Source organism: Danio aesculapii, chromosome 12 (genome assembly GCF_903798145.1).
Source record: "Danio aesculapii chromosome 12, fDanAes4.1, whole genome shotgun sequence".
Classification (NCBI taxonomy): domain Eukaryota; kingdom Metazoa; phylum Chordata; class Actinopteri; order Cypriniformes; family Danionidae; genus Danio; species Danio aesculapii.
Genome location: NC_079446.1, coordinates 33,837,660 through 33,862,225, shown reverse-complemented (window position 1 = coordinate 33,862,225; position 24,566 = coordinate 33,837,660). Strand labels below are relative to the sequence as shown.

The 24,566-nt window shown below is 35.1% G+C and overlaps 1 protein-coding gene across 1 annotated transcript in view; it reads right to left on the bottom strand.

The window, feature by feature from the left end:
- ankfn1 (ankyrin repeat and fibronectin type III domain containing 1) overlaps window positions 1-24,566 on the bottom strand; it is a 176,767-nt gene that overhangs the window by 23,668 nt on the left and 128,533 nt on the right. The window contains exons 14-19 of the mRNA XM_056470222.1: window positions 24,426-24,516; window positions 22,630-22,737; window positions 5,578-5,677; window positions 4,064-4,196; window positions 1,172-1,288; window positions 194-409 (exon numbers count right to left, since the gene is read on the bottom strand). Coding sequence (XP_056326197.1) covers window positions 194-409; window positions 1,172-1,288; window positions 4,064-4,196; window positions 5,578-5,677; window positions 22,630-22,737; window positions 24,426-24,516 — 765 coding nt within the window. The remainder of the gene's footprint in view (window positions 1-193; window positions 410-1,171; window positions 1,289-4,063; window positions 4,197-5,577; window positions 5,678-22,629; window positions 22,738-24,425; window positions 24,517-24,566) is intronic.

Here is a 24,566-nt window from a genome sequence, read left to right as displayed (position 1 = left end):
GTGTCACGTTTAAGCATCAAAAAATGTTTGTTCCTACTATGGAAGTCAATGGCTGCTGCTTTACAGCATTCCTCACAATATCTTGTATTGTGTTTAACAGAATTAATAAATTGGTACACAGAAGTAAGTTTAATGCTACTTATTATACAAATAATAGTAATTGAGTCGAGGTGTTGTTAATATTTATGTTCACCTGTATGGTTATGAGGAGGATGTCAAGGGCGTACGGTTCCTCAGGTGTGGACAGGGACTTTCTCTGACTCTGCAGTTTGGAGACCTGCATCCACTTCCCGTTGAAGAAGGAGTAAAGACTGTCCATCTCCCTCACCGTCACAAGCAACACATTCCCGTGACGATCTTTAATGGGCTCATAATGGACTCGACCCAGGTTGTGAGTGCCCAGAAGATTCTGTTTGGAGATAGAAAGCAATAGACAAGATGTGAGAAGGAAGATTGTTCACCAGGGAACTTTAATCTCTGTTGATGTACATGATGTCCACTATGAAATAATCCATCAATGTAATTTTGATACAAATAAAAATATGAATACATTGGATAATGGTTATATTTGTAAGCAGGAGTAAAAATATACGCTTAAAATATCTTAAACTGAAAAATATAAAACATTTTATGGTAAAAATAAATAAAAGGAAAATAAAAATAAAAATATAAATATATTAAGTATACATATAAATTAAATAAATATAGAAGATATTTATACACTGAATAAAGTTTATATTTGTGTTCTGATGTACAAATCATATCTTTAATCAAATCTAAATACACATATTACACTTAATACATATTTAATAAAATAAGTATACAATAACATGCACACACACAGTATTTTTTAAATATTCAAAAATATGTTTTTTAACATATTTAAAATAAATAATTGTAATTAAAGTTATAAAATATGCAAATAACATTCTCTATTTAAGTAAAATAAACATTTAAAATATTTATAAACATAAAATCATATTGTAACTAAAACAGTTCACTAGCCATGATAATTGTTATGCAATATGAAATATGCTCAAGCATAAACCCAGACACACACACTGCTCCGAATCCCACATCAGGGATTATCCCATTCAATTTCAATTTGTACTGAGATCAAATCCCATTATGGTGATAAATTATTAGCAAGGCTCATCACGGGCTGGCAAACCTGCAGTTGTCCCGCGGCCGCCAGCATCTTCTGTCTGGACTGCAGAGTGGAAGAGGATGAGGTGGAGACTGCCAGGCTCTGTCTGAGCCACCGGACGTCCTCCCACATACAAGAAAGCTGAAAACACACACACAGAGACACACACTGGTGAAGCTGGAGAAAGATATTTACTTCATTCCTCAACATCACTCAATGCCTGAATGCCAGAGTCCTTTATATTGAGTGATGAGTCACTTATAGGTATCTCAGTGGACTTCCAGACAGACAAGAATAAGGTGCTTCGGATTGAAAAGTGAATCAATTTTAAATAAAAAAAGACCATCTACTGTATGTGCCTTCCTGTTTATCTGACTGTTTAACCTTCAATCCATTAAAAAATTTGAGACAAGGTTTAGAAAATGTGAGAGACTGCAGTTTTTTCATGCATTTGAATTTATGAGATTCTGGCTAGTGTTTTTTCAGTCTAACAGAAAAAAAAAGCTTTTCTTTCTATTAATTTGGGTCTGCAGATTTTACATATACACTACTAGTCAAACGTTTGGGGCTCAGTTTTTAGGTTGTTTTTTACATGAGGGCATTGATGACACGCCAGACTCCAGGCCAGATGGAGGGCTGGATGCGATTTTTGTGTAGAAGAATGTTTATGTTTTGTGTTGTTTATAATTGTTTAAATCAGCCAAAATAAAATTGGCTGGTTCGGAAAACCCACCCCTCACTGACAAAGGTCCAGAATTTGTCCCATACAAGAGCTCAGTAGTCTTATTTTGACTGCTATGCCAACATAAATAGTGATAATAACCCATCGAAAAAGGCTTTAAGACCAAACGCAATCCTCTGTTGGCTGTCACTTCAGCGTGACTTTAGCTAATCAGTTTTGGCCACTTATAACAAATATTTTAAATTTAAAATCTGACGTAAGAGAAGTGTTCTTTCACTATTGTAATGTTTTTAAATAGAGAAAACATTTTACAAGGAACTTTTATTCCAAATCTTGAACCTTATTCTTGAAACAAAAATGACCAATAAAAAGGTGTGAAGCACCAAAAGCGGCCCATATTAAATGAATTTGAATACTAACTCATTGCACTTTCTTTTTTTTACAAAAGAGGCTAGAAAAATTGTGAAGCTCTACATTATTATTATTATTATTATTATGTTTTAATTTTTTTTTTATTGAAAAAGATTAAATTCTCACTGGAGAAAGTTGAATGTGCTGGCCAATTTGTTATTTGCATAATAAATGACAATCGGCTACAGTTTTGAAAACCTTTAAATTGAAAACTTTAACAGATTCCTATTATTTTCTAAAGATAAACAATGTAATAAATATGTATTTTAAAGATAAGAATTTTTCATATTTCTTTATTCTAAATCTTTAGGAAATATTTTTGGTACATCAAAAAGTGTGGTTATGATGACCATCCAACTAGCCAATCCAGTAAAAGATACTGCTTAAAACGTCACTAAATTGCAGTATTAAAATCTCATATTTGAATAGAAAATGAGGTGTACAACTGCAAAAAGGTCCACTTTTCACAAAAAAAAAAGAACCATCCCTTTCACCAGGCTGGCTACAGGCCTGAACGGCCAAGTAGTATGTTTAAATTCAAATGCAGTACCTACTGAGTGGTAGGTGGCTTCGGACGCAGCTTTTACTGGCGTTTCGGCAGAATAAACAACTGTCACGTGAATGTTTATATGTGCAGCAGCGGTTAAGGTTCGTTGATATTAAGTTCAACGACCGAACAAAAAAGAAATGCAACTCTTGCGACAAAACTAGACAGTTAGTCCACTTTCCCCCTTACAAAAATACATAAATACATATTAATGTAAACTATGTGTCCACGTTTTTGTATGCTTAAATCTGTTATTTCGTGATGTCTTAAAGATACCAGCATGGAGAAAAAAATATAGTAATTAATAATAAACATGATTTAGAACCACATGGTAAAGTGTATTTATGTGTACAACTCTTTGTTAATGAATGCTACAAATTACTGTAGCACAGCAAACCGATCTACAATATGATTCCAACCACTATAGTATTTACTACAGTATTCTTTCATGTAACGTAATAGCTTATACAGTATCTACCACCTCGACAGACAAATATATTTTAGTTTAGTAGAAAACTAAGCCCTTCATGATATAAGAATCATGCCCAACATATTTACAATTTAAAATTTATATATCACAAAGATATGGACTTTCCGTCACCAGAACCACGTGATTGAAAACAACCTGTTTGCATGTTTAAATCTAACATTTTATAAAACGTGTAATACATTTTTTTTTGACAATTTTTAATGTAATTAATCAACTGTAAACTATGAGTATGCTAACTATCAGTTCATTTTTCTACCCTTTTCACACGTTCTGTCTTGCCTCAAGCCAGCATCAAAATTTATCTCGGCGAACGTCCATTTTCTGGTTGCATATTAGAAGACAAGCAGTAAAATAAACATTTGGATTTGAACACGGGCGCTTAAAATGCTGCGAGGCTCGTTTCATGAGTATAACTTTACCCCCAATCTCACCATAAAATCTCAAAGCGCTTGGCCGTCCAACAAAGAGCTGTATTCTGCAAAGATTTCTTGCATCACACCACTTTAGCCTTGTAATGATGGGCTAATTACAAACGCGCGGTCCAACGTCAAAAGTGTGGTGACTGTTCACTTTGACAGATTATATTTAGGACGCTAAGCTGACCGCAGGCTGCATTTGGAAGAAACCAACAAAAATATTGACGCTTGTCAAAGAGATGTGTTGCGAAAACACTGAAAATGTATGTTTCAGTTGAGCGTTAACAAAACGCACGTTACTTGAGCGCAGTATCTCCGCGCTGACCTCTCCGCTGCTTAATGTCGCGGTCGGCTGTATGTTTTTACATACCTTGGTGAACCACAGAAAGTCCTGCATGAGGGAGCTGCTGTATGAATCGTCCACCTCCACTATGGGGATCTGATCCTCATTAGTCACTAGCAGACTGTCCTTATGGTAAAATACTGACGCTATATAAACTCCCCTGGAAAAAACAGCAGAGAGAAGCTATTCAGAACAAAAAACTGTATAGCATATTCAGCTATAATGTGAATCCTAGAAGGTCTGGCACTTTTCAAGAATAGTAGATCTATTTTTAACGAGACTTTTAGACTTTTAAAGCTCAACTTGAGAAAAACTTTCAGCATTTTTCTATTGGGGTTCATTTTGTTTTTCTGTGCATATGTTTTGCTTATGTACAGCACTTGGACAGCACTGTTTTTAAAGGTACTTTATTATTTTTTTATCATTATTAGATAATAAATATGCATATATTCATAAATGTAATATATTTATAAATAAAAACTATAAATATAACTGAAAATATTTCTGCAAAAACTGAGTGATAGGAGATTATTTATGTTTAAATGATTCTGATCATCAACCCCATGAGGTAAACTAAATATTACATTTATTAATTTATTCATTTAGTTGTCACAATAAAGCAAAGAAAAGTTATTAAAGTATTACAGTATTATCAAACCAAATATTATTAAACTAATATCAATATACATGAATATTGTAAATACAAATACTGCATTGTCTAAATGCTGCTTAAAATTCTTATAAGCAATTTTGTCAGATTTCTGTATTAGCCATACTGCATAAACAATCAATTTAATGGAAAAGTGTTTTATTTTAAATTTAAATGGTTTACAAATTACTTAGTATTGTTAATGATTAATAATGTTAATACTTTCCATATTTAATATTTCATATTATTTTTATGGTCACACTTTACAAAAAGGTTAATTAGTTAATGTTAATTAATGCATTTACTAACATGAACAAACAATACATTTACTACAGTATTTGTTCATGTTAGTTAATGAAAATCCAGTCGTTCATTGTTAGTTCATGTTAACTCACTATGCATTAACTAATGTTAACAAGCATGGACTTGGATGTTAATAATGCATTAGTAAATGTTCAATTATGATTATTATATGCTGTACAAGTGTTGTTCATGTTAGTAAATGCATTAACTAATGAACCTTATTGTAAAGTGTTACCATTTTTATTATAAATAGTATTTCATATTACTATTAATAAATAAAGTATACATACTGCTATTAAAAAGCTCATCTAAAAGTACTGTGATACTATTAAAATCATTCTAAATGTGGCTAAATAAACATTTACTAAAAAGATGACATTATATTTGATTTGATAATTGCATTAATTGGATTCAGTTGACAAAGTCAAGACCTCACGGGTACAATTTTAATAATAAGGATAAGCAATTGATTTGCCCACAATTACATTCATGCACATTTCTGCCTGTAATGCTGTAAAAAAAACTAAAACAACACCAATGGGTGATCTATTTGTGCCACCTATTTTTCCTGTAATTTCACTCATATTACCTTTTGAGACTCTTGACAAATTTCGTAGAGGAATGAAAAAGGTGTTTCAGGCTCCGGGACACAGACTGTTTACGACTTGGATTCTGCAACTTTGATGTGTCTGGAAGAAGAAAAAAAAAGAAGAGGCGATAAACACAAATGCAGTTACGATGATCAGCCAGGTGAAAACAACAACATATCCAGACTCTCATTGCAGACTGTTTGAAAGACCTAGAATGCAAAAAGTGAATAAATATCCCATTTAGCAGCAAGATAACTGTGGGTTAATTTTGTTATCATTATGCCTTCCTCAAAATTGACTAGTTACATCTTCAAATAGATTTTCGAAATTGTATATCGTTACATTTATAGTCATTCAACATACATAGAGAGTATACTTAGTAATAGTTAAAATTTCCAAGAAATCAAAACTAACCATATGATTTTGTTAGCTTACATTGCTAGTTTTGTGGTGAACAATTCATCAGTGCATGTCATTAAGAAAATAAATTGTTTGCCCTTCTAATCTTTAATTGAAATCTGAAACAGCACTTCCTGTTTGTTCTTCAGTTATATTGTCAGATTACATATAGCAATATTAGCAAATGGGCATACTTCTGTACTTGTTTTTATTATCTCACAGCACTTCAGTTTGCACTATAATATTCCAGATCTCATTAGAAAATGTAACTATTTTACATACTGTATTGTCAGAAAAAAATTACTAATTCAAACAAATTCATATGATTTCATTCATTTGAAAATGTTTTCCAATGTTTCCAAACCCCACCACTAACCATACCCCTCATTGGGGGACGAGCAAATCCTATTCGAATATACAAATGAGATCGTACAAATTAATATGAATTAGCCACTATATCAAAAAGTTCCAAAATGGCGTGACATGGTGTTAGATATTCTGCACAAACCATAGTGTATATTACTTTCTGGAATGCTTAGCTTATTTTTAAATTGTATTTGCGTTGGTTTATGTTTGTCTTTATCAGTGGTTCCTAAAGTGGGGGTCTGGACCCCCCCAGTGGGTCATGACACAATAAGGAGGGGTCGCTTACCGATTTCCAAAAATCAAATTCATTTTATTAAACTTTTAGATTTACCATATTTTATCCATAACCTACTGAAGAACAAAATAGTAGTTAATAGTAACATTGTAAACATGCAAATAATAAACAACATGCAAATAAAAAGTTATCCGTTTTTTGAGGTTTTTTTTGCAACCCCTGCAATAGCGATAGCAATAGCGTCAGATGCAGCACACTAACTTTACGTCACCAGGTTAAACTTTCAGACACCTTCACGGCACTGATGTACATTAAAAATAAATACAGGCCACAACTGAATATGAAAGATGGTCTCCAAGTGGCGTTCTCCAAAATGAAACGATGAATAGACTAGGCATGGGTTTGGAAAAGTCAAGGTTTTAAAACCAGCAAAACTTTCTGTTTTACTGTTCCTACGGTATATGTAAGTGTTTTTACAATTATTTTATTTAGTTATTTAGGGTAACAGTATCTCCAGCCACAAAAGGATGTCCTACATCAAAAGCTACTGTTCCAAAATATTTTAAATGGTTCTTAAAATAAAAAATAATGTGTTCAATGGGGAAAAATGTTGCTAAAAAACATATTTTAGAGCAGTAATTACAATACCGTGATACCATGAAACTGTGATTTTTTTACAAGGTTATCATACCGTCAGAATCTTATTCCAGCCAATGCCTAGAATAGACTTGAGTCTATTGGTATGTGTGAACTGTTGTGTGCAAGGTTTATATATCTATAACCACCTCAGAGAATATTGGGGCTCGCGAGTCACTGGCATTGTTATTTTGGGGGCCGCCGGCAGAAAAGTTTGGGAACCCCTGGTCTATATACATGTATATCCGTTGTTTATATAAGAAAGTCTATTCTATTCTTCTATCATTTATAAAATCCACTGAATATTTGGATACACTCAAAAAAATGACTTTTGCTGCTTTTTTAAATTACTTACTTAAAATGAGTTGAAAGAGCACAACTCAAGTATTTTTGGGAAAACTGAATTGTTTTGGTTATTCCACTTAAATTTGTAAAAACGATTAAGTTAACCAAAGTTTTTTGTGTTGGGACAACATAAAGGAACTGTTTGGAAACTAGCATTTTTTTCAGTGTATAAACTATTTACTTTTATTAATCCCTTTGAAGATTGACATTTCATAATTGCTCGAAAATGTTTACATTGAAAGATAAAAGTACCATAGTAAAGAGCCAAACAAACCAAGTGCCGTTCTGATTGAAGGAATAAACCTAGGGAACTTTGAAGACAGACAGAGCGAAAGAGCCTCAGGGGCGCACCAAAGGTTTTTTCGGGGAGTCAGGCCACCGACAAACCGGTTATCTGGAACATTTCAGCTGCGTATCTCCCGCTTCAAGCACAGCCGTATCAGGTCTACATTTCAGCGATGCCAATCTTCAGACGCCCCTGTTTTCATGAAATTAAGCGTCACGTAATTGCCCCCCGTGTAAACAGCAGGGCAGACGGAACAATCCAGTTGGCTGAGAAGCTGTTTACAACGTGAAAGTGGCCGTCAGAGCGATCACGCTAACCCTAGTCTCTGTGTCTCCATCCAAGGGGCTTGAAAGGGAGGTAGGAAGGCAGATTTTTCCGTTTGAAAACCACTATCAAATGCCTGAAGCAATAATGTCTTACAAGTCCCATATGAAGATTAACCCTTGGCCCCTTTGACCCTACAGTGGCGACTGTTAACAGTACGTGATTAAATGCGCATGCTAATTGTTTCCTGCTTGGATGCATATCTACATAACGTAACCTCACAACCACAATGCTTCTTACTGGAATCTCAGAACAATTACGTCCCTATTGAGAAAGAGTCACATTTGATTACATACACTGGAATAAAACAACCAGACTGTGCGAGGTTTGATGTCAACACACATTTTTATCACAAGCTGGAGTGAGAACATAATTATCCACTTTGGAAACACATTTGCTTTCCAATGAATGAAAATTCCTGTGTATTTGATTCTCTAAAAGTTATGCTAAATAAGTAAGGATACCAATGGAAACTTATTTTATCTCTTGTGTAGTGAAAATTAGTATTGAAATAATTACTTTTTGCCATGTTAACTTATCATCATTAAGCTATTAAGTTTCTCTGTGATGAGTTTAACTTACATTTTTGCTTGGGCTTATATAAAAATACATATATTAGGTCTGGAAAAACTTTAAAAAAAAAAAGTTAAATAGATTGGTTATTTTCTAATCTAACTAACATTCAGAATGGCTATTGCTGCTTGTACTAATAAAAATCCAGCCAATATTTTAATCTTTAAAGGTGCTGTATGTAAGTTTTTGACTCTTCTAAAGCATAAAAATACTATAATATGTTTGCAGATATTTTAGAATCATGCCAAGTGAACATTCTTGTTTATCTGAAAAACTATGCTTACGTCAGTTATTCTGCTTTTAAATGTGTTTTCCATGCTGAAACGCTGTCTTTGTTTTGGTTCTTTTACCCCGCCCAAAGCCATTTTAGCCAATTACATTTCAGCACCCCGGGCTGCCTTGGTGGAAAACTACGTATTTCATACATTCAGTCATGAAGGCTCTCAAAGCATGTGTTCATGACTGAAACGCGACCTCCGGTGGACAGTAGCAGACTCCTTAATGAGATGCAGATTCCACATGAGGTTATTAATTAGCAAATAAGATAAATAATATAAATATATTATGAAGGAAAACATCAGGTGAGCAAGTTACATTGTAAACCCGTGTCCTAACAACACGCTACGTGAAGACATTTGCAGTGATCAGCAATTTGACTGTTTGTACCAGACAAAACACGACAAAAATATATAAACACAGACTTTCAGAAGCACAGAATAGTGCACTCACTCATGAAATGATAAGGTTTATAATCTAATAAATACATATTAAACCTTTTTAACATTATTAAATGTAGATGTTGAATTACTAATATGTGTAAAAAGTGACCTCTAGCTGTGCTCCTTCGTATCTGCTCTCACTTCTGCAGATATATGTGCCCTCCAGAAACTTGCGTTCTGTAAATGAACGTCCCCTCGTTGTTCCATCCCAAAGAGGGAAGAAATCACTTTCCCGAACTCTCACATTCAATCTGCCCAGTTGGTGGAATGAACTCCCTAACTACATCAGAACAGCCGAGTCACTTGCTGTCTTCAAGAAACGACTAAAAACGCAACTGTTTAGTCTCCACTTTCCTTCCTAATCTGCAATTGCCTCTCTGGCTATACCACTAACTGTGCCCTCTTTCTCTCTCTCTCTCTCTCTCAAAAAAAAAAAAAAAAAAAAAAAAAAAAAAAAAAAAATTCTACTAATGTTTTGCTTCTTAGACTTTACACACCTGAAACTTGTCTATAGCGCTTGTTCACTGCTGCTCTTATAGTTGTGTAAATTGCTTCCTTGTCCTCATTTGTAAGTCGCTTTGGATAAAAGCGTCTGCTAAATGACTAAATGTAAATGTAAATGTTTGTTTGCAGTTCCAAAATACAATTTCAAATTGATTATTTTATTTTTTAAATCTTTTAAACTTCTATATTTAAAATCTATCACGTGTCATTGCTTTTATATAGAACACAATTCAGGAGTGCAATACCTTGTTACCTACCACTGAGTGTCAAACTCAAATACTGCACCTTTAAAAAACACGGGCTCAAGTCTGGGCCAACTAAAAAGATGACAATTTAAATAGTATTTTGAGAGAAAACAGTAAGACAGAAACTGGGTTAAAAAACAATCTGTGAAACTACATGCTAAATAATAATTAGTTTAAATTGTTTGCCATTTTTTACAGTGCATATATCTGACCAACCTTTTCCATTTTTGATGCGATTTGTAGTGAGAAAGAAGTATTGTAGTAAATAAATATACTGTACACTTAATTATGACCAAACCTGTCTTTGCTTTGTTTTCAGATCTTTCATTTTTTAGTTGCCTCTGAAATCAGTCCAAATATTCCTTTTTTTTCATCTCACAATCCAATGCATTTGTTTTTGTTTTTTTTTTTCAAAGCCTGGCACTACACACCATGTTGAATCCTTGAAGGCACTTCTATGCCATTTTGTTGTTTGAGTAATCCCATGTTTAAATCTTTAACATGACCAAATCAAAGGTTCTGATGAACTGAAAGGTCTGAAACCTTATATTAACATGTATTTTCAGTCACTGGAGCACAAGTGGTCAGCTGAGACACATTACCACTTCCACCTGGTATTGACATGTGCTTAAATGCATCTCTTGTGACCACCTGTGTTTGGATTTCATTCAAACCTCTCCTTCTTATATAGTCACACCAAGCTACCAAGCAAGCAAAAAAAGCAATGTGGATAGTAACTACAATTTCTTCAATTCTGTTTTGTTAAAGTGAAGTGAAGTTTGAATACCTTTTTTTGTGTTACATCTGCTGGAGAAGACTAGGTTTTTTTTGTCAATTTTTAAACACATTTAACCACACAGGAGTTTTTACTATTAAAGCAATGAGATCTACTGTGTTTTTGAATAATTTTTGGAAGTCATCAAAAGTGGACAAGATGCAAGACCAGCATTTAGCGACATCAACACTTGTGATTAAATTAAGGAAAAAGTATTTCAATTAGGGCTGCACAATATGACATTTATATTTTTATATAATATTTTGTTTTTCTGCTATAAGAATACAGTTTCACCAGACTGAATAGCTTGAACAGCTCTATCTGGAAAAAAATCATTAACTTAGACTGATTGGGAAGTTTCTGTAGAAGAGTAAATTGTGCATAAAATATAATAAACAAGTTAAATGCATAGGTAAATACAACGGACCAAGGATAAAAGTGAAAAAAAAAAACAGTGCTATGGTTTTCTAGGGAGTCTAGCAGTATTCAGGAAATCTAACAATCAAATGTGAAATGACAGTGAACATAAGATGTTTTACAGAACAGTGACCTCTTGGAGCCCGGACACACCAAGTCATTGCCAAACAACTAGCACCAACAAAACCCAACTTTGTTGTTGCCTCACATTGGATCATGGCTGGAACAATAAGCTGTGCGTGAACACACCAAACGGATAAAAGCCAACTGAAATGAGAGCAGTGTTCTGTGCTTGCCCAAGAGAAGGTGTCTTTTCACTCCGCAGGAGGCAGTAGTTTTTTTCTAGTTCTGCAACGGGAAACCGAACGTCCAATGCGCACAGAGAAAGCAGCATTTAGCACCATAAATCACAGTAATTGTCACTAACCACAGAGGGATTTGCTTATACAAATAGAGTGCATCCAGAAAGTATTCATAGCGCTTCACTTTTTCCACTTTTTTTATGTTAAAGCCTTATTCCAAAATGGAGTAAATTCATGCATTTCCTCAAAATTCAACACACAATACCCCATAATGACGATGTGAACAAAAGATTATTTGAAATCGTTACAAATTTATTAAAAAATAAAAAACCTGAAAAATCACATGTACATAAGTACTCACAGCCTTTGCTTGATACTTTGTTGATGCACCTTTGGCAGCAATTACAGCCTCAAGTCTTTTTGAATTTTTGCTCATTCCTTTTTGCAGTACCTTTCAAGCTCTATCAGGTTTGATAGGAAGTGACGGTGTTCAGCCATTTTCAGATCTCTCCAGAGATGTTCAATAGGATTTAAGTCTGGGCTCTGGCTGGGCCACTCAAGGACATTCACAGAGTTGTTGTGATGACACTCCATTGATATTTTGGCAGTGTGCTTTGGGCCATTGTCCTGCTGGAAGATGAACAGTCGCCCCAGTCTAAGGTCAAGAGCACTCTGAAGCAGGTTTTCATTCAGGATGTCTCTGTACATTGCTGCATTCATCTTTCCCTCTATCCTGACTAGTCTTCCAGTTCCTGCTGCTGAAAAACATCCCCACAGCATGATGCTGCCACCACCATGCTTCACTGTAGGGATGGTATTAGCCTGGTGATGAGCGGTCCCTGGTTTTCTCCAAACGTAACGCCTGGTATTCACTCCAAAGAGTTCAATTTTAGTCTCATCAGACCAGAGAATTTTGTGGTCTGAAAATCTTTAAGATGCCTTTTGGCAAAATCCAGGTGGGAAGTGGCTTCCGTCTGGCCACTCTACCATACAGGCCTGATTCGTGGATTGCCGCACAGATGGTTGTCCTTCTGTAAGGTTCTCCTCTCTCCACAGAAGAACGCGGGCAGAGTGACCACCAGGTTAATGATCACCTCCCTGACTAAGGCCCTTCTCCACCAATCACTCAGCTTAGATGGCCAGCCAGTTCTAGGAAGAGTCCTGGTGGTTCCAAATATCTTCCACTTACGGATGATGGAGGCTGCTGTGCTCATTGGAACTTTCAGAGCAGCAGAAACCTTCCCCAGCCTTGTGCCTCGAGACAATCCTGTCTTGGAGGTCTACAAACAATTCCTTTGTCTTCATGCTTGGTTTGTGCTTTGACATGCACTGTCAACCCTGAGACCTTATATAGACAGGTGTATGTCTTTTCAAATCATATCCAACTGAATTTACCACAGGTGAACTCAAATTAAGCTGCTGAAACATTTCAAGAATGGTCAGTGGAAACAGAATGTACCTGAACTCAATTTAGAGCTTCACTGCAAAGGCTGTGAATACTGATGTAGATGTGATTTTTCAGGTTTTTTTATTTTTAATAAATTTGCAACAATTTCCAAAAAATCTTTGTCACATTGTTATTATGGGGTATTGTGTGTAGAATTTTGAGGAAATAAATGAATATAATCCATTCTGAAATTAGGCTGTAACATACAAAAATGTGAAAAAAGTGAAGCACTATGAATACTTTCCGGATGCACAATATGTTTGATAATCTTATCATCCATATCACTTGCAACTATTTAAGAAATGTAGCAAAATTACAGCTGGCCTCTTCGTGATCTATCTTGGCTTGAATTGTTTACTTGCTAAGTCACACTTGCGCTCTGATTTGTTGCTGAATGAGGGCCTGATCACACCGAACATGCTTTTCCGTTCTAAAAATGTGAGGTGTACAGGTTGTACTTCCTTTTTTGTTGATTTTTTATGTCGCTAGGCAATGACTGAATCAGCTGCGTATTTTGTGCGAGTGTGCTGTTGATATTGTTATCATTTTAATATTTAATAATATTGTGACACTCACAATTTGTGAAGTCATACAGCTCTGGATAACTCAAAACAGCGACCAGTCGTAGTCGTCTTGACAACACAAACACTGCTTTCACCTCAATGTAAACCCTGCCTCGGCTTTCATTTGATTGGAGAGTGAAAAAGATGCAACTGACATAGCCTGCTTTTTCCAATCAGAGTTGACTTTTTTTCAACAGCAGGCGCACAGTGCACAAATGCAAATTTGCAAGGTACAAGGAAAAAAAAAAAAGCGCATTCGGTGTGATCAACCCCTAACCATGTAGTCAGAGTGCTCTCTTCAGCCAATGGTCTGACACCAAATTGACATGTTGAAAAAGGTCAATGAGCTCTGACGTTAATGTGATGAGAGAAGACATGTGAAACACACCAAACCAACTAGCCTAACCGACCGATGGCTTGGTGTATCCTGGCTCTTATATGTCTAAGAAAATCATTTGATTTCTCATACCATTATCTCTTTAAATATTAGCGAAGTTACCGCCAGAGTTTAGATCATTAAATATGACTTCATGCAGAATAGCTACCTGCAAAGTCATTGCGTGATACAGAGGCAATGATTCAGCTATCATACTTTCATACAAAATTCAGCAGTAGTTTCCAGCATCCGCGACAGTGCTGCCGTTACACGTGTTGATAAGTTTAGCGCAGAATTCGTATTTATTTCCCCCTCAGAAGGTTAACTAGCTTTGACAAGCAGATTATAAGACATGAGTGCATTGGCCTCCTGTGCCGCCAAACTGTCACGCTAAATAAATAAAGAAATGCTTTTTCATTTATGAAAGCAAAGAAAAAAAAAACAGATCGCCTTTGATTAATGACTTGGCAATCCATCTGTCTACCGCACAGTGAGTGCAACCATGAAATGAGGTGAGTGAGAGTTGGAGAGAAGGCGAGTGCTGGTTGCATTCTTCATTTTCTAACTAATTTAGCGGGGGTCAACGGGCCCTTTTCAACATACGAGAGCGAGCGAGATCATCCATAAAGACCGCGGCCAGACTTTCCAGGTCCTCGCTGACAGAAAGCGCTTACATAGCTGCGTGGCGGAGCGCGGAGGTGTGCGTGTGAGCGATGGCGTTGCGCGTGTGGGTGTTGCTGTGTCTCCTGCAGGAACACTGGGAGCTGTGTATATTACGCATACACACACACACACACACACACCCCTCGACTGAGAGCAACCTCTCAGCTCCACATATACACATCATAAATTAAGATAACCTCTGCTTAAACGAGCGGCATTTTTTTTCGGAGTCGTTTTTATAGTGGTGTCATTGTACCGGTGCTGATTAATTTCACAGATTTATTTTCAAACACCGTCGCTCCCAAAATAACTACGAGTAAATACCTTGCCCCTGCATACACAGGCAAAATTTATAGGCAGTAATAATGTCTTTATTCTAAAAATGTCCTTAAACTACAATAGTTTACTGCAAAAACGTGTGTACATGATGCTTTTTGAACCCCCTTCGCCATTGACCCACACACAGCACATTATATAAAACATAATTAAAGAGCCCCTATGATGGGTTTTTAAATATGACCTTCCATGCAGTGTGTAACAAAGCTCTAAGTGAAGTGAAATATGCAGCTAAGGCTTAAATCTGAATGTGAACCGTGTTAAAAACTATTGCTTCATCTATAAAAGAGTCGATTCATAGTGGTTCAAACGAATCGCCACTGTAACGAGTCTCTAGCCGTGTTGGTGTGACGTTGATACAGAACTCAAGCCCCGCCCCATTTGAAAATTGAAACCCCTGGCCCCTCCCACAAATACTGTTGAATCAAGTGGTGAAGATGCTGTGCTCTGAAGTGTGAGGGTAAGTTATTTTCCCTACCCAAAGATAAGGCTGTGAAGAGTTTTGCAAAAATACCTCAGCATTATAGCCCCAGCCTTGTGCTGTGTTCCTGTCATTTTTCTGACAAGTGCTTCAGCAATCTGCACGCTTACAAAGGGGGATTCATCAGCCGTTTGTTAAAGGAAGGATCAGAAAAGACAATTGATGTAATGAGACTTTGTCAGAGCTTGACAGGAACTTTACAGTACACAGTTCATGGATCAGTTTCTTCCTCCATTTCACAAGTGTAAGTACGTTCGATTAAAATGGTCGCCTCCTTGTTTTCTCTAGCTTGCAAATTATGCTTGCATTGTATCTGGTTAATTCTTTATATTCTCATATCGTGTCTTAAAACAACGTTGAAAACGTGACATGTGCCACTTTGTTTACGGATTTAAATGCCGTTTGCTTTTGCTATGGCCACCGTCAACTGTTCCTACACACGTGCGGTGGTCAAGTTTCAAAATAGTTCAGCTTTTGCCACTTTGTGAATTAATACTGAATGTGTGTCATTGTTTTTACTTATGGTTAAGAATAGAGCAATATGCTGGTGTTAAACTGCATTGCTTTAATGCTCTCCTGCACTGGGTTCACACATATCCTCTGCACTCTGACTACTTCAAAATTGTTGAAAAGCCCTGCTTATTTTGAATAGAATAAGAGCAGTTTTTATTTCTTAAAAACCATTTTATGGTCAGAATTATTAGCCCCTTTAAGCTATATATTTTTTCGATAGTTTACAGAACAAACCATCGTTATACAATAACTTGCCTAATTACCCTAATCTGCCTAGTTAACCCAATTAACCTAGTTAAGCCTTTAAATGTCATTTTAAGCTGTATAGAAGTGTCTTGAAAATATCTAGTACAATATTATTTACTGTCATCATGGCAAAGATAAAATAAATCAGTTATTAGAAATGAGTTATTAAAACTATTATGTTTAGAAATGTGTTGAAAAAAATCTTCTCTCCGTTAAATAGAAATTGGAAAAGAAAAAAAAAAAAAAACAGGGGGGCTGATAATTCTAACTTCAACTGTTTGTTTGATTTGTGCTTAAAAAAACACTTTGACAAAATAACTTGTGTTTTAACTGGGGTTTCATGCTATATTTTCTGAAAACATGTCTAGTTATCCAACACCCACTCTCAAATCTGCGTGCTGTACACATATTTACATATCAAACATGGATAAGCCTAGTAAAGGAATAGGCTCATATTACATTTTTACCATTCTACAATATTCTAAATGTATACATTATAATTCTTCATTGTATATTTTTACCTATCTAGAGATATAATCTTTCATCATGATTAATTTATTATCAAATCAATCTATCAATCAATCAAACTTCATTTATATAGCACCTTATTACAACCAGGAGGCTGTCCAAAGTGCTTTACAGTATTAAAAACAAAATTAAACATTAAAACACACAAAATGGGAAGAACACAAGAGTCAATAAAACAATAAAACTGCATTTTCTACTTTGATGAATATCAAAAGCAAGTCTAAATAAATATGTTTTAAGTTTAGCTTTAAACAGTGCCACATTTGTGATGATGCGAAGTTTTGGACCTGCCACTTAAAATGAACAATCAGCCCATTGTTTATACCTTCCTTTAATAAAATTCTTTTTCTGGATGTCTCATCTGCTTTTGACTGTTTTTCTCCTAGCATATTAGCTGCTACACTTGCAAAATAATTTTTATTAGACGACAAAATGATTGCCCGGGTATATAGTTTCTTACACATAGTTTCTTACTGTTGAACAAAAATAAGATATTTTGAAAAATGATATTTTAGTTTCAGATATTTTGATATGCTGTTTGCCAGATATTTGACTTTAGTAAGGGCGAAGCTGGAAAAGCTTGCCATGATCACAGAATTAACCTGTTCATCAAATTTTAAACTATTGTCCAAATTCACTCCCAAATTTTTAACTACATGGCTAAAATGTGGGAAAAATCTAAGATAATTTGAGGGTAACTCATTAGAAAGGTTTGTGTTGCCAAACACACTACATTCTTTTATTATCTCTTATTATTTAATAATGAATTTAATGAATGTGGTTTTAAGAATGTTTGGACATTTCTACTGAAAACATAGCGCTTTTTTCATAGCCAATGTACACACAGTCTCTCTAAATTAAATCAGACAAAGACAGATGCACAGTTTACGTGCAGAAAAAACTTTGTTTTTCAGCTTTCCACATTAATAAAATCTCTCATACAGTGTTTTCCTCATAGAATCAATTCCCCTGTATAAATTCATCAGAGACGCTGGCAGCCATCGCTCTTACATCATTAGTGTTGACTTCTAAACAGACGAGTGATGCTGTTTTTTTGCTCACCCCCTCCCGCTTGTGGCCGACTGCATAGCTGCCTAATGAAGCTGCTGTTTGTGAGCAGCGCAGGACTGTCAGCACCAGGAACAGCGTTCTTCTATACCACGCCGACTGGCCTCTGGCTTACAGAGTGGGAGAGAAGCCAAAGCAGACTGTCTACTCTTCTCACTACGCCCAGCACACCTTGCTTTATATAGGACATATCATGAATTTCTGAATTTTTTTAAAGTATAACAGTTATAATAAGGTCTAGAGAAATGTGAGAAAAGGACAACCTAGAAACTTTGTTTTGATACTGTAAGCCTCTGCCAGTGATGTAGAATTACAATGCATGTAAAAATGCACAGTTCAGATTTTGCCCCCCTAGTGATGTAGGCAATGCATCTAATAATATATTACTGTCCCTTAAAGGGATAGTTCACCCAAAAGTGAAAATCATGTAATCATTTACTCACCGATCACTTGTTCAAGACCTATTTGAGTTTCTTTCTGTTCAACACAAAACTAGATATTTTGAAAAATGCTGGTGAAATTTTGAAAAAGATATTTTGGTTTCTAGATAATTTGAAATGCTGGTTGCCAGATATTTGGGTTTTTAGATATTTTGAAATGCTGGTTGCCAGATATATAAAAAAAAAAAATTAAAAATGCCATTGACTTCTATAGTATTTTTTCCCTTACAATAAAAGTCGATGAGTCCTAACAACCAGCATACTTTAAAATATCTTCTTTTGTGTTGAACAGAATAAGGCAATACATAAAGATTTAGCACCATGAGGGAGAGTGACCTTTTTGAGGTAATTTAAATTTCTGGGTGACCTATCCCTTTAATCTGCACATTTATTCTCATCGCACAGCTTTTCTGCCTACTTGCTGAAGCAGCTGGGTTTTATATCAACAGTGCATTAAGAAAACAATACACATGATCTGTTGTTGAATGTACCACCAAACATTGTAGTTAAATTTTACTTTTGAAGGAAATATACCAAAGAATTTGGCCAAAATATATATTATCTCAGACTGCTTTCCCAAGAGGGTCAGTTCAACATTGTTTTAAGGATAGGTCAAATGCTTTAATTTCATATCCAAAACAAGTACAGTTTTTACTTCATATATTCAGAATGTTTACAAATTACATTCTGAATGTGTTCATTAACATGGTGTATGGCTAAAGTTATCACCTTCTCTAACTTTATTCACAGACAGTGTTGCCAGATTGGGCAATTTTGAATTTGATTATGCGGGTAAAAAATGGCATAGGCAGGCAAAATTTGGGCGGTTTTAAAACATACATTTTATATGCAACTTATTTAACAACACATAACTATGTACTCCTACTCTATTCAGTTAGTAGTGACCAGTGCATAGCACAAACCGCTTTGGCCCAGCCACAAGAGATGAAAGAAAGTTGTATCAAAATCGTACTCCCCTTTGCGTGCACGTGCATCACGCAGTGCCTGCAGTTAAACTCACAGTGGTTTATCATGACACTTTTATCAATAATTTTTTTCCGCAACTGACATCAACAACAAATTGACAAGCAGCACCTAATTATGTTCAAAAGAATTTAAAATGCCAAATAAGCTGAATTTATACCCCTTTTCGAAAGTAAAACATACTCTAATAGTTAGTGAAAACTAAACAACAATAAGTGCGGTGTGTGGGTGAGAGGGGGGCAGTGTTTTGATGTGATCTGGTTTTATTGTGGTTCTGTGACTGCTGGTGTTGGTTGCTGGTTAAATTATGACAGTTAAAATAACTAGGTATTAATCTAATATTTTGGGTGCTTTTGTGCATTTGGGTGAGTTTTTCGACAGCTTTTGACATATCTGGCAACACTGTTCACAGAGATGCTCATTGTCAGTGTAATTTTTAAATGTGCATTAATAAGCACTGTATAGTACGATGACTGACTTTCTCGAAAGATAAGTGTAATGTTATTAATGAAGTGTACTTATAATGTAATTTTATTTGCAAAGGCCAGCACATCAGAAAAGAGCAATAACATGCTAGTTGATGAGTTGAAACATTTTTACTCCATAAGAACTACATACATTTATACATTAACCATTCAGAAATCTTGTAACCTCTTCTTCTTCATCATTATCTGACTCTGGTTTGAACTTGTAAAGTTTTAATCCTCTACCTTAAATTTGCTTTAATTTATGACATTTTTCCAGCATGATATTGGCTTGTTTTGTTGTTTCTGGAGCATCAGAACAGCTTTAAAGGCTCCGCCCTCTTCTGGAAAGCAGCAACTCATTTGCATTTAAAGGCATGTGCACAAAAGCAGCTTGTTTTTGCTCACACCCATATAAGGGCATATATGACAAGCTATAATAAATGTTCTGTGGGGTATTTAGAGCTGAAACTCAAAGATTTATTTAAAATCGTATGAAAAGGGGCATAATGTTCACCCTTTAAAGGTCTTGTGCTCGTGCCATGTGACTTACAGCGCTGCACTGTACAGACGACATGTTTGACAAATCGATGTTAAAATCTAAAATGGATAAATGTATTAAAACATTGTTTATTTACCCTGGCTCATTCCTCGTGTGAAGAGTGTAAGAGAGCAGGCGGCAGAAATGCTGAGAGAGCGTATTCATACTGCTTTGGATGGCCATACTTGAGTCAAAACACTTTGAGCATGCTTCATTTCATCACTTTAATATGAGGTTAATCTACTGGAAGAAGTGCGGACTTAGAAGACGAGAAGATGATGGGAGGGAGGCAGGGAGGGATTTCTGGTTAGCGGGCAGATGGTTGGAAGAGAGAGAAATGCAGAGATGAGGTGAATGAGCGAGAGCACTGTGAGAGATGGATGATGGAAGACAAAATCTAATAAAGACAGCAAATAAAAGCACCGGCTGAGCAAAATAACTAAGACGATCATGATGAAGTTGTCTGGTCAAACTCAAATTTAAAATCTCAGTTCAGATTCTAGGGCATATACAGCCCACTTTAGCTAGATATATGCATCTTTGCTAAATCAACCAATCAGTGCAAACTGTTTAATGGCATGCTAATAAATCAGACCCGGAAGCCGCTTCACGTGACGTCACACTTAACACGCAGATGAAATTGAAGGTTACTTAAAATATTATAAATCAGATGAAATTTAATGAATGCATAAAATACATATAAAATATAAAACCCAACTACATATACTGTATCTATATATAACACACACACACACACACACACACACACACACACACACACACACACACACACACACGCAGTTTTGTTTTTGCAATATTAGATGTATTATTGTATTTAAGTTATATAACATAATAAATACAATAAATAAAATAAAAGTTTAATAGTATTTATTAATATTAAAATTGTACAACCAGCCACATAACGTATAATACCTTTAACAGTGTAGATTGTCAACATGACTATGTACATACAGTAAGTCATGCAAGATGGAGCTCAATTAAAGTAAAGTAGCATGGCAAAGAATCATGACTAGTCCATGCAGAATGACTTATTCACAATAATCTAGTCTACAACCTGTTCCTGCACCACTGAGCACAACGCAGCACAGATGAGATTTTCAATGTTTTGAACCACTCTATAATAGGTTTTAGGACTCACACGGGAGAGCAGAGATATTAAAGAAACTTTCAAATATGATTAAATACACCTCCACTATAACTGTGACTCGCGCCAGCATTTATTCTGCTCTGAAGGCAGGCAGGAGGACTTGTTTGATATCAGGGATCATAAATGTGTCAGTTTATGATAAATGTGGATGCTGACCATTCTGTGTACTGTTTCGTCAATCCAAGCACATAAAAGTGAAAAAAGGTCTGAAACAAACTATTGTACAAAAGTAAAGTTTACGGTCTAAAAGGTCTTATCATGTTCTTGAAAGAATTCCTTTATGCCCACCAACACTGCAATGTTTTCTAATTAAAAACACATTTACAATAGCATTTTTGTGAAATGTTATTGCAATTTAAAATGCATTTCTGTGATTCAAAGCTTTCACAGTAGCTATGAACTGGAATATTGAATAAAACATTTGCAAATAAAGCACCATTTCCATCTAATCAGCAAAAGAGTACAAAAAGGCAATTGCCCCTTAATAAACTGGCAGCAAATATCAAAAAGAAATATTTAATTTGCTGCAGTACATGCCATTATGAGACTTTTTTCTTATATAATAAATAACTTGCACCTCAAAAGACAGAAGAAAAAACACAATGAGCACAGCAATAATAATAATCAAACCACTTTGATGTCAGACTTTGGCTAAGGGATTTTAAAATGACCATTATCTTTATGTGATATTCCAAAATGTGCATGAAAATAAGTGGATGGCAACATAACAATAGTCACATGATCTTTTAAAAGCTATTCTAATATGCTCAAATATCTGGACTGTGTGATGAAAGAAATAAATAAAAAAAACTTAAGGTCTATAAGGTCATTTTTAGGCTTTAAACACATCTTTAAACATTAAATAAATTATTTTCAAACTTTCTAAGACTTCTCCACTATTTTGTGCACAAAAAAACTCTATTCCCCTTATGATTGTTTTTAAATCATGCTAAATCTCTGATAAAGCATGCTTTTTGAGTATACTATTATACAAGTTAAACCATCTAAAAAGAGAGGGAGAATACGAATGACAGAATTTGCTTCATCGAAGTTTGTGTGGATTCATGTGCATCAATATAAGAGATCTGTCAGTGTGTGTGTGTGTACCTCCACAGCAGTAGTGCTGGTGTGTGGCTCGAACCTGCTGTAAGAGCCTCTCCATGGCCTCAATGTGACCTCTCCTCCTGCTCTCTCTCCCATCACAGTCCTTCCAGTCTAACAAAAAAATAAATAAATCACACAAAACTCCAGCTTAATACATGTTCACGCGATGAAAAATGGCTATAAAATAAAACTATATAATTTCGATAGCAATAATGTTCTGTGTATTATAGGGACATGATTATTCAAACATGCGTTTAAAAAAAGCTATGAAATTCATGAGTATTTAAAAGTAAATTTGAATAAAATCATCCAAAAAATTTTTTGGATTTGCTACAACTGATCCACACCTTTGGAAAGCGCTGCTGCTAGAATTAAATATGGCTTCTTCACTGCAAATTTCCAGGCCATTTGAAGCATAAGTCGCTTCCTCGGGGGGCCAATGGTTTCGTTTTTAATCCTGTTTAATGTGATCAACGGTGGTAGCATCTCCTAACTAGGTGGAATTATTACTTTTTTTATTTTTAAGCAAACTAAACTGTTTCTGTGTAATCTATTTTACATGTTCTATGCTCTCTTTTACATTATATTATTGCTGCTTTGTTTATTATGTCTGTGATGCTTGTCTGTATCTTCTCTATAAAGCACTTTGTGCTGCCTTGTGGCTGTTTGGAAATGTGTTATATAAATAAATTGAACTGGAACTTAAACAAACATTTTGGAACGCTTCCAGTACTCAATTGCAGAAAGTGTGGATATAATACAATGCATTATATGTTTACAGCTAGAATATTTTCAACTTTTAGAACACTTCCCTGGTGTTTATGTAATGGTTAAATTTAACAATAAATTTTTTTTAAATGTAAAAAAATTAAAACAAGTTTTATATATAGTCATTCAATGTTTAAATCTATATTATATTAATATATAAATTTCATTTACAACTTTAGTTTTTACAAAAAAATTAAAAGGACCCATGTTTTCAGATCTGTTTATATTCATAATGAAACCACACAATACCAATGTTTGATTTGATGGAATAACCTATATTGCAAAAAAGCAATTCAACGGTTTAACTAGGTTAAAGAAATAACTAGGCTAGTTAGCTTAAGAATTAGACAAGTTATTGGACAAAAGTGATCTGTTCTGTAGTCAATATAAAAAAATAAAACCTCTCTTAAGCAGCTTATAAAATTGACCTTACGATTCATTCATTCATTGTTTGTTCATTCATTTATTTCAGCCATACTACAATGAATAAGACTTTCTGTGGAGAAATAAGACTTTCCTTTTTAAAGATCACTTGGGAAATATTTAAAGAATTATATATATATTTATATATGCAGTATATAATCAATATATAATCTTCTTTCTTGATTTCATCCAGACATTTTTCTGAATCTGTAGTGGAAAACTGCAGATATCTTGCTCTTGTTTGGTTACTGACGTCAATCCTGTCACCCCTGGTCACAAAGCCAGTTTTTCTTTGCAGTGCATATTTGAAAGAAACTCAAGGCCAGATTCAGAAAGCATGAAAGATGGTAAGGTGAACGTAAGTCGTGATGGTTAAATAATAGCGCCTGCATCCAAGGATGTTGGCTACAATCAAGACAATTCTCTCTTCTTTCAACCAGCATATTTGAATTGGAAGGAAAAACACAAAATGATGCTGACGCAATGCTCAAGGGTTAAAGAGCTACAGGTTGGACAAGGATTGTAGTCAGCAAAAGTGTGCTTTTTTATTTTTAGAAATTATCCTTTATTGTAGTGCTTGATGATTATGGCTGATTTGCAGAACTTACTGGAGGGAACAGCTGAAGGAGGTTGAGAGAGTTGTGCTGGACCCCAACCCTTCATATTGTAAGCTGAGACTTGAACATAGTACTGTCTACCCTGTAAAAAAACAAGAAATCTTGTTATGTTTTACTACACAATGCCAACAG